A 15,075-nucleotide genomic window follows, 5' to 3' on the forward strand; every position below is an offset into this window, starting at 1 on the left:
AGTACCCCGTGAAACCAGCGTTACTAATTCTGGGCAAGGACAAGCGAGAGTTTAGCAAATAGTGAGGATGGGAGTTTTCCCTGGGAGGAAGTCAGGGAGGATTTAAAAAAAAAAAAAAAAGGAGCGAAGGGCGAGGGCTGGGGGCATGGGAAGGCTCGGGGTGTCTCTGCCCTATAACCTGGAGGAATGATTACCTGGCGGTCTCCTTCGGAGCCAGGGCTGGTTTGGGGAGTTACAAAGCTAACCTCCACCGCGAAGTCGTGGGAAAGAGCCCAGTGCCCCGGCTTGCTTGCCTGCCTCAGTCAGCCCATCCAGCAGCTCAGCTGTGGGGGGACGGCCGCTTTGCTCCTCTAAAAACCTCCACAGACACACACAAAAAAGGGGGCAAGGGGGGTGGGGGGAAGAACTTGTTGAGCATTTCCCCGAAAGAAAGCCAGGACCGAGAATAACGGTCCTTGGATGCTCGTGGCTGCTTTAGAAATAAAGGAGCTGGTCGCTGCTGAGAGTCTAAATCATTCACTTTTCTGTTGCAGACAATATAGGGGGACCCGAAGGAAAAAGGGCTCGGACTGCTTACACCCGGTATCAGACCCTGGAGCTGGAAAAAGAATTTCACTTCAATAGATACCTGACCCGCAGAAGAAGGATTGAAATAGCACATGCTCTTTGCCTCTCAGAGAGACAAATAAAGATCTGGTTCCAAAACAGGAGAATGAAATGGAAAAAGGATAATAAGCTGAAAAGCATGAGCATGGCAGCTGCAGGAGGGGCATTCCGCCCTTAAGAATTTGATCCATAAAAAGTACTGAGCAGTATTAGCTGACCCTGCGTAGAATGTCAGTACTAAGTTGACTTTCTAAAACTTCCTTGTGTTACTTCTGTGAAGAAACCCTGTTCTTGTCGCCCTAAGTCATCTTTTAATCATGAGCCTGTTTATTCCCATGATATCGCGTGTATAAGTAGATCTGCTTTCCGTACATTTCTTTGTCTTGAATGGCTTTGTCTTGGAAATATAGATGTTTTAACTTATTTATATGAAGCGAGCTGTGTTACTTGAAGTAACTGTAAAAAAAAAAAACAAAAAACAAACACGAGAGAAAGAAACCCCCTCGTTTAGTACCAATGTTATGTGTTGCACTCAATTTGCTTAACTGTGCATGTGTGTTCAAGTGTTAATGTCTGTATAGCTCCAAGCTGTTAAAAATATTTTTATTCAAACTACCTATATAATTCCTGTGTAATTAATGCTGTTGTAGAGGTGAAATGATGAAATACAACTGAACTTGTCCTACGTGTAGTGAATAGTGAATCTGTGACGAAAACTGTGATTCCAAACAGTATGTCCTTGCTGTGCCTTTGTATGACTTTTTGCACGACCTCCTAGAAGTGGCTCTTATTAAGCGCAGCTTCAGTGATGTATGTTTTTTGTGAACAAAGTTACAAATATAGTCAAAGTCTGGCTGTTTGAGCAAACTGTGATCAGCTTTTTTTCTTTTTTTTTTTTTCCAATTTTTTTGTATTTGTTTTTACAAAAAAAATTACCCTGACTGGAAACAACAACAAAAAATAAACTTTCTATTGTAAGCTTTCGTGATTTAATTTGTGCAAAACAAGGAGTTGTGCTTCCTAATTCTCTTCTAAAAGAAAAATATCAGTGCAGAGTTTGCAATATTTTACCTGGCTAAGACCTAATGCTACACGTTGCATCTGATACAAGTGCAATTGTCCGATACCAATCTTTTAAATTGCAACTTTGAACATAAGTTCCTCCTTAATGGTTTCTCGTTAGGTGGAAAGCTGCATTGCAGACCCACAACCAACACCCTTGGTGGGTGAATCAACTGTTAGCTGTTTGCTGATTGTTGAAAAACATGTGCTTTGTTAAAATCCAGTCCCAACTCCAAGGCGTGTTTGCCTCGCCATATAGAATTACTCCTGTGGTTTAATTAAGTATATTTGCAGGACAGCCATATCAGAGACGTCTATAAGCAACATCCTAGAGCCACCTTCCCACTTTTCACCCTTTCCAGATTTTTGGCTTTTTCGCTACAATTAGTTTTCTAGAAATGCAATGTTACTTACCCCATCACAGCTTGAAAGGTTAACTCTTCTGAGCTTCTAAGAGCAACTAAAGATTTGCACATTTACTGACTGGTTACATTGATGCCTTCCCTTAAAAGTTATAAAACAGTAAACTTTATAAGCCCCAGTTCCGGCTATATGACATTTGGGTGCCAAATGAATAGGGTTTTGTGTATGAATTAGATCGTAAAATCATCCATAGCACAGACAGATAGGCTCACTGGCTATAAAAAGTCACGTGGTGCCATTAAAGTAAGTTTTATGGTTTTGGGGAGTTGACATCCAACATTATATACCACATAACATATAATCTCACTGACGCTGGACTTCATTTGACTCTTTTGCAGGCTACGTGTGCCTCCTGGTCATTCAAATTGTCAGGTTTAGATACAGAAGTATCCAAACCACAAGTTCTCAGTACTCTATGAAAAATGGCTCCTTACAAGGCAAGGTAAGTTTGTGCACAAGTTCCTTAAAGTTTATTTGTACAGTTGGAAACTCGACTCTCTCTCCGGCTCCATCCTTTCAGGACTGTCACACTGAATTGGAAAGGGTAGAAAAATCTACTAATGATACAGGTTTCATTGAAAACTTTCCCCTCTCTAATTCTAACCCTAGTTCTATATTTTAACAATCAAATCCAAGAAAACCACAATAAGTCTTTGGCAGAGATGGATTCTGAGGCCTAACTTTAATTACTCTGACTACCGCAGAAGATAATTACTTCCTTTGCTCCATAGACTTTCCAGTTTGGAAAGGTTTTGTTTAGCAAGGAGTAGTTACTGCAGGCGATTTTTTAAAGGAAACATATATATGGCTTGATGTTATCTGAGCAGTGTCTTCTGGAGACATGCTAATGTTGGAAGAGGGTTGGTGCATTTTTGGATTAGGCAAATATTTTGCATGCCACAGCTGGCATAAAAATGGCATAGACTGTGTTTTAGTGCCTCTGAGTCCTCTTTACTGTTCTAGGTTCTATAAGAAGCTTTATCTCCCTGGATATATCCGTATGTGTAGCGTGGTGTGGCCAGCAGACAGGCTTAATAGGAGTTTCGTGGTGGTACCTTTTTCCAGGTTTTTTTTTGTTTTTATTTCCACTGTTTTTATAAGAGAACAAAATTGATTGTAACTTATAATGCTCCTACGAGCTATTCCAGGTCATTAGAGTGCTGCAAATTATGAAATACAGACTAAGTTTCCCGAAGGTTGTAAGGCTGTTTCTCTCTCTCTCTTTCTCTCTCTCTCTTTCTCTCGCTGGCTGGCGATTGCGGGTAGGCCCAGCTGCAGGTTTGCTTCAACATTCTTTTTATTTAAGTAGACTGTTCTCACGAGAGTGTGATTACTCAGCAATAAACTTTATGGCCGGATTTAACTTCAGTCTTTGAATTTCTAGGGCTGAGTGAAAAGGTGAAAGGGACTCTTGTTTTTTTTCTCTGTAGAATGCGGGCCTGATCCTGCAGACCCTTACTCCCAGGATCCTGGCTCAGGACAATAGTCACAATGAACATTGTAGGACTATGCCGGTGGTGAGGATGGGTTTTCTGGATTAGGCCTGCAGTCCTGAAATACAGGCAGACTTTGATTATCTATCTATCTATCTATCTATCTATCTATCTATCTATCTATCTATCTATCTATCTATCTATCTATCTATCTAATCTGCTTCGGAACTAAGGTTTGGACAGTATGGGGTATGGCACGGTTTTTCAAATGTTGCTGTGCAATTATGTTTTTCTTGATATGTTGGTCATTAGACTTCTGGCTTGATTTTTCTAGGTGCCTTTTAGCATTGCAATTTGCCCTAGAAGTGGCAGCTCAAGCTAATGTCAATATGGTAGAAAGGCGTTAAAATTCAAGGACACTAATTGGATTGTTTACCACTTTATAAAGGTGGTACCTGTCCAATGTCCAAGAATGGTGTGGCAAACTCATTGTGTCTTTGTTTTATTTTTTTCCCCAGATAATGAAGGGTATGCATTGATAAAACACGATTTTATATTTAAGCTGTTAACTTATTTAAAGGACTTGTTTGCTTTACAAACTTCTGATATTTTGAGGTAATACACAACGGAAGTTTAAGCATTTTAGAAAATGTTGTCTTTTCATGCCTTTCTGTGAACACTGCATTAAGAAAAAAAATCGCATGTACTTCTTTGATAACAGGGTTAAGAAGTAGATTTGAAAAGTGCATTTTTATTGCACTCGATCTCCAAAAGTACACGATACAATTAGCTTAGAAACAGCTGGCGGGTACATGGTACACACAGCATCATCTATTCAGTAACAAGAAAGCAGGAAACGTATATTTAATAGTAATACGTTAAATTATGTATCATAAACTAAGGTAGTATGTGTGGCAAAAAAAAAAGCCTATACATACCCTTAAAAAAAGTTTTGGTTTCTAACATACCGGCTACTTTCTGACGGAAAATCACCTATCTCGCCTATTGCACAGAGTAAACCTGAAGCAAAATAGTTTACATTATCTTAATTTCTAGTCCCACTGTATAAGGGGATATTCCATTGTCAGGAAAAAAACATGTACTCTCCCTGTATTTTAACTGACCTTTCTGTCAGCTGAGATTGTGAATTTTCAGAGCCTGCTGTAAAATAATTTGCAACTGACGTAAGATATTTGGATTTTAGTTTCTCAAACATACTTTACATAACACAGAGTATGCAAACGTTTGAGACTTGTGAACAAGAGAAAGTTGCACAAAATCCACAGGGAGAGAATCACGCACAGATTGCACGCAACCACAAGACACGGTCGTCTCGACTGGAAATTACTACAACTTTTTAAGCATTTCTAGGCTTGCCTCTCCCTGTCAAAGTCCAGGCAGCTCGAATCCTTTAAGACCAAAAGTACGTTCAGATGCTATAATTCCTGCTGAATTAGAACAGGTCCAACTCCCAAACTCGCCACTCATACATACGTCTTAGCTGTGTCCTGATTAAAAATGAGTAAGTGTCGGTCAGACAGAGGGATAGCTTGAAAGCCAAACTTAGCTCTTATCTGTCCCCATTAATTTTGTTCGGTGTTTTCCGAATTGGTGCACGTGCGTTTATTTTACTCAGACCCTCGCAAGTGGCATTCTGCGCACTCAAATGCAGTTTGCTTAATCCTCTGAAAGACATACTTCAGTGTAGCGTGGCATGGCTAAACGTAAGGGCGATTAAAGGTTAGCTATCCCTTTTGTGTATATAACCAGCGACTTTTCCCAGTCAGACCTTTCCCTGAACTAAATATACAACAATTCGATGGAGGTTTACCCGTAACTGGAAGTCAGGTGCCCTGCAAACATATTCATTACCAACCCTGGAGGGGGGTGGGGGGTATTATTCTCCTAATTCCTTCCTTATAGCAAACGTGTGCGTCTGGAGAGGGGTGACAAGGCAAGTGTTTGCTCTTTGCTCCATGGGAAATTGAAGGGAGTAGATTCATATGGGCAGATCATGAGGTTTCGATCTGGAGCCATATGCATTGGAGCAATGTATTTCCCCCTCCCAGAGCATACCGATTACATACATGAAATAGTTCATTAATAAACCTCCTGAGCAAATGAAGAACCCCCTTCCCCCCTTGTTCCTTTCACGCCTAGGCTTTAGCTACTCGTTCATTGTTCGAGTTACTAGTCATAGGACCGAGCTGTAACTCCATCAGCAGGTAGTTTATATTTGAAAATATTCTTCCTTATCAATTAAAGCCCCCTCACTAATGCCTATGAGGAAGGCAAAAATCTCCTGGACCGTCTTACTCAGATGTACACGTAGCCACATATACAAGTCATACCATCTGCCACAGAGCACGGGTAAGATTTGCAAGGCTTTCGCTTTATAGTGCGCATAAGGAATCTGTCCCATATCCAAAAAAATGACTTTTCAATAATAATATTTGTTATGAAGGTTATTGGGTAATTATTGCAATTTTGTGAAACAGTCCTTGCTTGAGGTGAAGTCTGTCTCTGGATAACAAATGGCAGCCCTTGCAGTTCACTGCCAGGTTAAGTAAATGCAGAAAAGATAAATCTGCACACCCTAGGAATCACCAGCAGAGCTCGCTTTAGACCAAGTTCACAGTCAACTCGTTTGCCTAGACAAGGCTTCACAAACAATTAGAGCTGATTCTTTATTTTTAAATAAAGGAGAAATGACTAAGTCCGGAGCAGTAGACAGCTATATTTCCTTCTCCCCGACTCTCTACATTACATTCTTTCCACCTTCAAGTCCACAACTTACCCAGCTTTTCACCTGCAATTGTAACCATATAGCGCCCTGGAGTTAATCTAGTCCCTCCAACGCTGGCGAAGGAGTTTGCAAACTGATTTAAAACCACTTTACAAAGATGAGAGAGTAAAAAGAAAAAAAATCCCGGTTTCTTAAAATAAAAAGGCCCTTAAAAAGCTAGGGAAAACGGCAGAAGCATTGGAACAAACTGTGCAACCTCTTACTCCTAAAAGAAGCTGCATAGCTTTTGTATATCTTTGTGGTTAAGGGCGTTACAACTGCAGGTCAAAAAGTTGAGGGTCAAAAGTTTACGTTTTGCACCGCTCTTAGTCATCCGCCCAGACAGAGTTTGATGTCAATGTTATAGCCGAGATCTTGACTATCAGCACAAAAGATAAAATAGCTTTGAGTTACGTGTGTATCACAGTATGGACTCCAGGTGAACTCTAGTGGTTGAATGACCTCAATTACCGAGGAAAGGATAGAAAATTCCTCTTTTCAAGAGTAATACACGTTGTATTTCATCTTGAATTATCTGCCACTTTTGTGTCTGAGGATCTCTGCCTCAGCTGCACCAGGTAAACATGCATGCTTCCCCTCCCCCCCCCCCGCAAAAAAAAGCTTCTGTTGATAGCTGTGTTCTTATATACCGCAAGCAGGTAACAAAAGCTTTCCTGCTCGTTTATTATTATAAGTGCCTGCTCACGGGTTTTAACGTTAAGCCTTCTCGCTGTGCAAAATGGCAGGGAGATAAGATAGCAGCCAACCTATTAACATGGGTATTGATCCTCGTAGCGTCTTTGTTTTCACTCTAATTTCTGCAGTGACCACTAAACTGTACTTAAACAGGACATATTGGAAATCGTGCTTTCAAGTTATATGTTTAGTCCGAGAGGGCTCGTTTCCTATTCAAAGCGACGGGGCCATCTTGTATTACCAATGGAGATTCCAGCTGAAAAACTGACCGGATTGCAGCGTCCCATCGTTTGGAGGGGTGGCAAAGCTTGCTAGAATTGCTCTGAGATAGCAATTCATAGCTAACCGCGTCTCAGGCCATTTTTATAGCGGAATTTCTTTGTTTAGAGCCTAATTTCCATGTGGCTGAGAATTTTTCTTGTTTCCAGTACTGGAGCAGGGGTGAAGAATTTGGCTCTTAGGTTAAGTAGGGCAATAACAAAGCCACGCAAAGTGTTACACAGAGAATTCCCGTTTGAGTGGTCATTATACACCAAATCCACTGTGTAATACACGAACGCCAGTTGAAATTATATTGGAAAAATGCTGCGGTGTGGAGGGAAAGTTTATTCCAAAATACTCATGGACAGATGTGAAAGGTGTGGAGGAGGGGACAGGAAGTCAGATGGAAAAATGTACTTCATCATTATCTGTTAGAACAGAAAATACAAGAATCTATACGATATTTAGATACAGCTGAATTGGTTGATAGTGGAACTGGTGGCTTACGGTGGAAAATAGGAATTCTTGAAAATACATAAACGACGTGTTTAGTCTGTAATCAACGCGGGGAATTGTTGGCGATTATACCCAAATCCTCGTATATGACTACAGTGGTGAAATGTTATAAATGTATTTGCAAATGCGTTTATTACTCGTTCACAAAAAGAATGATACTGCAAGCGATCCATGATGCATTTTTGAGGGGTTAAATAGAAGGTTTTCTTCACGTGAGAGATTATCGACGCTTGTTCTGACAACTTGCATGTTTGGTAAAGCACTAAACCTGACAGCAGCCTAAAATCTGTAGCCAATATCTGGTTTGTGAAAGGACACTGCAAGATTCACACTGCATCACTGACACTCCCAGGCCGAAAAGCTGTTTTTACAACCAGATTCCTCAAGTGAAGAACTGAAATCTGTTGGCTTTCTTACCAAAACAATTATTTATTGAAATCCTCTATTTTCAGTCCCGTGCAGAATAAAAATGCCAAGTAGAATATTTCCGAAGTGGTTTAAGTGCCAGCTTCAATAAATATTGACTTATCTCAATTGTTGTTTAAATGATTCCCTTTTTGGACTAAAAAAAAAGAAAGAAAACAGAACAGTTATGAATTTGAGACCAACTCCTTCTTCCCTTTCATTCCCTGACTGCAGCGCCCACTGGTCTCTGCTGGAGAAGGACTGCTCAAAAGACCATTCATTTAAAATTCTACCACAAATCACATTTTATGTGTGTTTATTTAACCATGCCAACACAGAACAAGCAAATCACGCCAAACATGCAGTTGTTAGAACATATACAGTGCCGGTGAAGTCATCGCTTTATGAAAAAATGGAAGGGGGGGGAGAGAAAAAAAATCAGCCCTCGCTCCAATCTCGACCACTGAAAGCAAATCTTTTAGCCTGTTCGCCTGAGAGCTAACAAACGTTAAGCTAAGGAGCTGTCTTGCGGGCTTTATGATTGCCAAAGAACAAAGGACAGATACAGTTGATACATTCCATAACGTTTACATTTTCCCGCGATTTTTTTCTTAATTTTCCCTTAGAAGTAGTGACCTGAGCGAAGCACCCTGCTATCTAAAAGACACTGTTATAGACCTTTTAGAAAAACTAAGTCCAAGGCCGAGGTGAACTTCAGGTCACCGCGTCTAACAAATATGAAAATGTCGCCTGGTGAAGGGCACGCCTTGTTATTTAACAAAGACTGTCAATGTGTAAGATTAATAAGAAACAAAATGCACACGGTGTCACTTTTCGGTCACTTTGAAACTTGGGACAGGCTTGCATTCAAGAGGGAAAGCTGGGGCTAAATATATTCAAAATGGTTCAAATCAGATTCAAACCAGGCTGCTGGAGCGCGTTTCTTTCTCCTCGTCCACCCTCTGTGGTGCACGGGGCGAGCTGAAAGGTTGAATTGATTTTTCCCCCCCTCCCTCTTTTCTTTTTAATCATTTGCTGCTGTAAATATATTTTAGCCGGGCACGCGGGACTTGTATATTTCACAAGAAACGGGGATAACCTTTATTTAAAACAAAACAAAACAAAACAAAAACACCCAAAACTGTTTGGGTATGCATGAGATTGGATCCTCTTGGTGCATGAAGATTAGTTATCTCCCTATCAACTTCATTTCAGTGAATGCTCAAACTCTTCCATGGCAAGATCCAGCTGGTAAACTTTCAGTAATTTATTAATTGAATAATTGTTCTTCACTAGGGAAATAGGGTGCCTTATTTCTTATAAAAATAAAGTTCTTGCTTTATTATTATTTTTAAGTGGGATGATGCTACGAGCTTGCTTAAAAGGAAGTATCGGGGAAAAGGTTCGGAGATTGTTTATTGCAGCCATAAATCTTGCAGTAAAATGTCGAAATGGCCGTGTGCGAGATAACACTTGGTGGTCTTGGCTGGGTTCTTGTTTATGATAACAAAACCACAAAGACAAGGAACAGGCCTTTGGAGATCCTGCATAAGCACGTCTTCACAGCCTGCTAGAACCACATGAAAAACAGACTTCAGCTGAGCAGCTCGGGTCACCTTGTAGATTTACAGTCGGATCCCAATTGTAGCCTTCTCGTGTAACTGAGCACCATAAATACACGATAAAGGAAAGAAGTCCAGTTAAACAAGTATACTTGGAGATCTCAGCCTAGTAAATAACACAAAACCTGGCCAGATCTCTGAATATAACTAGTCTTGCAAACAAAATAAGGAAACCTGCTTTCGTTGGATTGTACTGAGTGTTGGAAGCACGACAGTTTCCGGTAGTATTGTAACCAGAATATACCAGGAGCTGCCTTAGGAGGTGGATAATAGTTATGGTAACATAGTAGATTGGGGTCGCGCTCGCCAGCCTGTGTTTGGACGTATGCAGCTGTGTGTGCATGCCTATCTGCGCGCCGAAAACGTCTCTGCTGTTGATCTGACAAGCTTTCCTTCTCATTGCAGTGTAAGTCTCTAGCGTTCCTCTCTTTAAATAGACTTGAGGTGCTGGACACATACACACCCTACAGGCAAACAACCTTGTCCTTTCTCTGTCAGCATCGGTTTTGTTGAATAGTTGTGGTGCCCGCGAAGGGTGATTGTGTGTGACCCTGCTTTCTTCTGCAAACAGGGTAACTTACCTAGTGCACCACTCCGGGTTGCATGGATATTTTGTGGGAAATCAGTCAGGCAATGTGCTTTGTTTTTTTTTTTTTTTTTTTTTTAATGTTTTAGACATTTGCTACGACCAGGAAATGAGTGCATGTTTAGATAGGTAACCCAGTATTACCAAGCGTTGGAAATGTTCGACCATCTTATAAATTGTTTGCAATCTGAATATGTACATACATAATAGAAATTGATACTTTGTATGTATTACCGGTTAGATATAACACTCATTTAAATATACTTTCATTATTACGTATGATATATGATCTATGAGGCTGCGAAACAACAGTCTGAACATAAAGCAGGATATGAGAACTATCTTTAGAAACAATCTAAAAAGGACCATAATTCTTCCTTGATGCGTGAGGTGCATGTTGCTGGTTAGAAGGTGAGGCTAGCTAATCAGCAACTCCGCTCCCGAAGAGGTCTGTAAATATTTGTATGCATGTTTGTCTGAAAAAGAGAAGAAGAGAAGCAGTGCCAAATAAAATCGGGAAAGTTCAGTCCTAACTGCCGGCGTACAACAGGAGATGGGATTAATAAGTAATTTATTATTTTAAAATAATGGCGCAATTAGTTTAACTATCAAATTTCAATTATCTAAGGTCAAGCGGTTGCCTCTTTTCCTTCCTGAGCTACAAATATTGTTAACAGACTCATTTTTAGCAATTTAGCAGTCATAGAGTAGTATCCACATCTAGCTTCGGTATTGCAAGCTACTTCTCTAGAGCTGTCAGGGATTTCTCTTATGATAAAAAATAAAAACAACAAACAAACAATGGGGAAATTCGTAGGTAGGAAAAGGCTCTTCCTCGGACTGAAATCTTCCTAGATGCTCTTTTCCTTTATACGAAGTATTTTATTTCAGCATGTTTGGTATTTCCCCCCCCCTCCCCCCTCCAAGAATATTTCTATTAATACACAACACCGCTAAAGACTCCCTTTGACTCTCTTCCCTCCGTTTTATACTAACATTTGAATCTAATTATACCTTATCACAGCTCCAAATGTGCAAAGGGACGCAAGATTTTTAAGTAATTAAATTACCATAAAATAGCAACGTTGGCAAGCTCTGGGGACAGATCGGGGAAGAAACCGAGGCGGAGCTGGCCTGCACAAGGCGGAGGTTCTTGCAGCCTCATCGCTTTCATTTCCACCTGGAGGGAAGGGCTGCCCCACTGCCCACCGGGTGGTTTGGAAAGGGGAGGCTTTAAAAACTCTTGGGCAGTGCCAGGGGTCTCTCCTCCTGCGGAAGGCATTGGGGGATCTCGGGCATTTCTCCTGCCTTCCAACCCTAAAATGCTGCGGGGGTCAAAGCTGGGGTGTCCCTCCAGCTGATCCTGGAGTTGGGCTCTCCGGGGTGGAAGTGTGTGTGTGGGGGAGACTAATGAGCAAATGAAGGGCAGTCAGTGGCACTTCTCGGAGTCCGGGGGCTCCCCAAGAGACACAGGCCACCCCTTGCAGGCGGGGTTGCTGCTGGGGGGGTGGGTGGAGGGTCTCTGGGCGGTGTCTGGGGCTCCATGCGCCTGAGCCCCCCCAGCCCGCACATACACAGCTGGGTGAGGGGAGGGGGGAGCTGCAGCCCCCCCAGAGCTGCTCCGCGTTGTATTTCCTGATCCGGGGTCCGCGGGCGGCGCAGCCATTGGCCCGGCCGGTCAGGTGGTGGCAGGCGCGGGGGCGCACGTGTGTGTGCGTGTGCGTGTGTGTGTGTGAGTGTGTCTGGCGCGGGGGGGTGGGGGGTGGGAGGCCCAAACTTTGGCGGCGGCGGCGGGCACTTGACAGCGGCGGGCGGGGGCGGGCGGGGGGGAGGGAGGCAGGGGAGGGGCCTCGCGGAGCCCAGAAAAACGACAACGCGAGAAAAATTAGTATTTTTGCACTTCCCAAATTAATGACCATGAGTTCGTTTTTGATAAACTCCAACTACATCGAGCCCAAGTTCCCGCCCTGCGAGGAGTACTCGCAGCACGGCGGCGGCGGCGGCGGCTACCGCCTGCACCACCCGCACCAGCCGCACCTGCGCCCGCCGCCCGCCAGCCCGGGCCCGCCGCTGCCCGACTACTACCCGCGGCCGAGCCGGGAGCCCGCGTACCAGCCGCCTCCGCCTCCTCCGCCTCCGCCTCCGCCCGAGGCGCTCTACCCCGCGCAGCCCCGCAGCTATCCCGAGGCGCCCTACAGCTACGGCACCCCGGGCCAGGAGCAGCCGCCCCCGGGCGCCTCGCCTCCTCCTCCGCCTCCTCCTCCGCCTCCGCCTCCTCCCGCCGCCAAGGGCCCCCGCGGCCAGCCCCAGCCCCTGCTCCCCGGCCACGTCCTGCAGCGCCACTGCGAAGCGGCCCCGGCCGCGGCCGGCCCCGGCTGCGCCCTGCTGCCCGACAAGAGCCTGGGCGGCGCCAAGGGCAAGGAGCCCGTGGTGTACCCCTGGATGAAGAAGATCCATGTGAGCACGGGTGAGTCCCTGGGAGGCCGGGCCGGGCCGGGCCGGTCCGGGCCGGGCCGATCCCCACTTGCCAGCCCCAGGCGAGACGCCCTTTGTAGCCGGGGCCCTTTAGGCAAAGATTTACTAGCCGCCCGGCTGTTCGGGCAGCAATTAGAGCCCCCATAAATTGAGGCGCCCTGGCAGCGGCTCTGGGCCGCGCGGCTTTGAAGCTGTTCTCTCGCCCAAATGCCCATCAGCATTTTTTATTGCTCCTCGATTGTTTCCTATTGTCAACAGCCCGTGAAAAGGGTTTTGCTCCCTTCCCCCCCCCCCACCTCCCCTCCTTTCGCAGTTCTGGATCTGATTGGAGCCGGGTGTGGAGTTATGCTGTAATGATTCTGTTCCCTTGCTTTCTTGCGCCCAGTCAATCCCAATTACACCGGAGGAGAGCCCAAAAGGTCTCGCACTGCCTACACCAGGCAGCAGGTCCTGGAGCTGGAGAAGGAGTTCCACTTTAACCGGTACCTGACCAGGAGGCGACGCATTGAGATCGCGCACACGCTCTGCCTCTCCGAGCGCCAGGTCAAGATCTGGTTCCAGAACAGGAGGATGAAGTGGAAGAAAGACCACAAACTGCCTAACACCAAGATGCGCTCCTCCAACTCCTCCACCCTTAGTCAGCCATCCAAAGCACAGACAGCGGGCCACCATCAGCTGGATGGCTCCACACCAAACTCCTCAGCGCTATAATTATTTTTGATACATAGAGAGAGAGAGAGAAATATATGTTTGTTTGTGGGTTTTTTTCCCAGCTGCCTATTTTTGTTGCTGGTGGTTGACCATTCGGACCAAACAACTGTGTAAAAAAAAAAAAGAAAGAAAAAGCCCAGAACAAGAAGTCAGAAGAAGGAACGTGCTCTGTACAAGGGCACGTGTTGAAACCAAAACCTGGACATTGTATACAGCTAATGATTCCATTACCGTCATTTTTTTTCTATTTATGGAAATCCTCTGTAGCCTCAGTATTACAGAGGGCTGGAAGTTGTAATGGATTGATTCTGTACCTAAGAAGGACTCTTTTTGTATATATCACTTTCCAAATAAAATGCGGTTAACAAACAAAAATACGAATTTGTGAGACACTTGTGTAAGACAGTGACTTGAATTGTGTTGTTTCGTGGAATGTTCGTGGATTCTCATGTGTACACACACACACACACACACACGCACACACGCACACACGAAAGCAGATCTTATTTCATGGAGGTTTTAAAAGCTCTTATGAAAGCTGTCCCCCTACAGTCTGAGGGGAAATGTTTTATGTATCGAGAGTAATTTAACTGTTTTTAAGTGTAGCCCCTTGCGGTAGTTGTGATATACTAGTTTCCCCCATATCCCCTATTGCATTTATTTATACACACACACACACACACACACATATTGCTATAAAGGCTGTTGCTGTCTTCGTATCTGGCACCCGCTAAATCGTTTGGGTCCGTGTACAATTTGTGGATTTTGGTGTAATGTATATAGTGCCCCATGCTGGTAATAAACAATGTTCTGTACAAAATAATTAAAGGCTTCAAACACAAATTGTTGTAGTTCCGTTTCCTACACTTTCTGCTTTACTGAGATTGCCGCCATGACAGAAAAAAGTAAGAGCTTAGTACGTTTTAACTGAATTGATCTTGTTCATCCTGTTGCGTTTCAAGCTTAGCTAAGCACATGCTTAAGCTGAGTTGCCATGTTGGAACAACAACACAACGAAAGAATCCCAGGACACTATAAAACAAGGAAAGGTGTTATGTATTGCCTAGGTGAGTTGGTGAGTTGTAGCCTTCAGCAACAACCTCAGAGCTTGTCTATTCATGTATAAACCTTTAGCCATTTCCCCCTCTGTGTACAGAGAAACTGAACTCATACATGGAGCCAATGGACTGATGTGAGCTGTTCTGCTGTAGTAAAGGTACACGGCTAGCCCTGATAACAAAGCCATCCATGATAAGTAGCCAGTCATTACTTATTCGTTCATTTGGCATTTATTGTGCCTTTTCAACTGAGTAGCACGTTTTAAGGGAAAATATATGAGTGATGACAGAAGTTTCCTTAGTTTCCTTGGCTGCCTGTGTTTAAGATGCCTATTTTGAAATGCCTGGAGAACGCTTTAAGAACTTAATGAAATTCTGTCCAAGCCAGAGTTTTAATTGATAAATCTTTTCAAAATGTTTATGGAAAAGGTTATTC

At 43.7% G+C, this 15,075-nt stretch overlaps 3 protein-coding genes and 2 long non-coding RNA genes across 13 annotated transcripts in view; 3 read left to right on the plus strand and 2 right to left on the minus strand.

Moving 5' to 3' along the window:
* The window catches only part of HOXA5 (homeobox A5), a 4,654-nt gene extending 3,070 nt beyond the window's left edge, over positions 1 to 1,584 (plus strand). Inside the window, exon 2 of the mRNA XM_006265361.4 lies at positions 534 to 1,584. Within this exon, the coding sequence (XP_006265423.1) occupies positions 534 to 784 (251 nt within the window). The 3' untranslated portion in view covers positions 785 to 1,584. The remainder of the gene's footprint in view (positions 1 to 533) is intronic.
* The window catches only part of LOC109285771 (uncharacterized), a 17,245-nt gene extending 10,722 nt beyond the window's left edge, over positions 1 to 6,523 (minus strand). The window contains exon 1 of one of the 2 annotated variants that reach the window (XR_002093602.2): positions 6,322 to 6,523. This is a non-coding gene — a long non-coding RNA (uncharacterized LOC109285771). Of the gene's footprint in view, positions 1 to 2,082; positions 2,227 to 6,321 lie in introns of those variants that run through there. The other variant, XR_002093601.2, reaches the window with a different exon arrangement.
* Positions 1 to 15,075, plus strand: part of HOXA3 (homeobox A3) — a 43,880-nt gene that overhangs the window by 9,253 nt on the left and 19,552 nt on the right. For 5 of the 8 annotated variants that reach the window (XM_019497767.2, XM_019497768.2, XM_019497766.2 and 2 more), the window contains exon 2: positions 2,430 to 2,533. The exons of 1 other annotated variant lie outside the window; for it this stretch is intronic. The gene's annotated coding sequence lies outside the window, so the exon portion shown is untranslated. Of the gene's footprint in view, positions 1 to 2,429; positions 2,534 to 6,530; positions 10,216 to 14,521; positions 14,798 to 15,075 lie in introns of those variants that run through there. 2 more of the 8 variants (XM_019497772.2, XM_059728895.1) reach the window with 2 other exon arrangements.
* Positions 10,449 to 12,144, minus strand: LOC109285772 (uncharacterized). The gene is made up of 2 exons (XR_002093603.2): positions 11,466 to 12,144; positions 10,449 to 10,871 (listed from the first exon to the last, which is right to left on the minus strand). It is a non-coding gene; the product is annotated as an uncharacterized LOC109285772 (long non-coding RNA).
* On the plus strand, positions 12,231 to 14,424 carry HOXA4 (homeobox A4). Its single transcript, XM_006265360.4, has 2 exons — positions 12,231 to 12,862; positions 13,256 to 14,424. The coding sequence occupies exons 1-2, from the start codon at positions 12,307 to 12,309 to the stop codon at positions 13,579 to 13,581; spliced, it is 882 nt and encodes a 293-aa protein (XP_006265422.1). The 5' UTR covers positions 12,231 to 12,306; the 3' UTR covers positions 13,582 to 14,424.

Source organism: Alligator mississippiensis, chromosome 5 (assembly GCF_030867095.1).
Source record: "Alligator mississippiensis isolate rAllMis1 chromosome 5, rAllMis1, whole genome shotgun sequence".
Taxonomy (NCBI): domain Eukaryota; kingdom Metazoa; phylum Chordata; order Crocodylia; family Alligatoridae; genus Alligator; species Alligator mississippiensis.

What these genes read in the sequence shown, in the direction of transcription:
- HOXA4 (XM_006265360.4), top strand. Translation starts at nt 12,307, where the DNA reads ATGACCATGAGTTCGTTTTTGATAAACTCCAACTACATCGAGCCCAAG. An exon ending in GAAGATCCATGTGAGCACGG is followed by an intron (nt 12,863 to 13,255) that starts GTGAGTCCCTGG and finishes TCTTGCGCCCAG; the next exon opens with TCAATCCCAATTACACCGGA.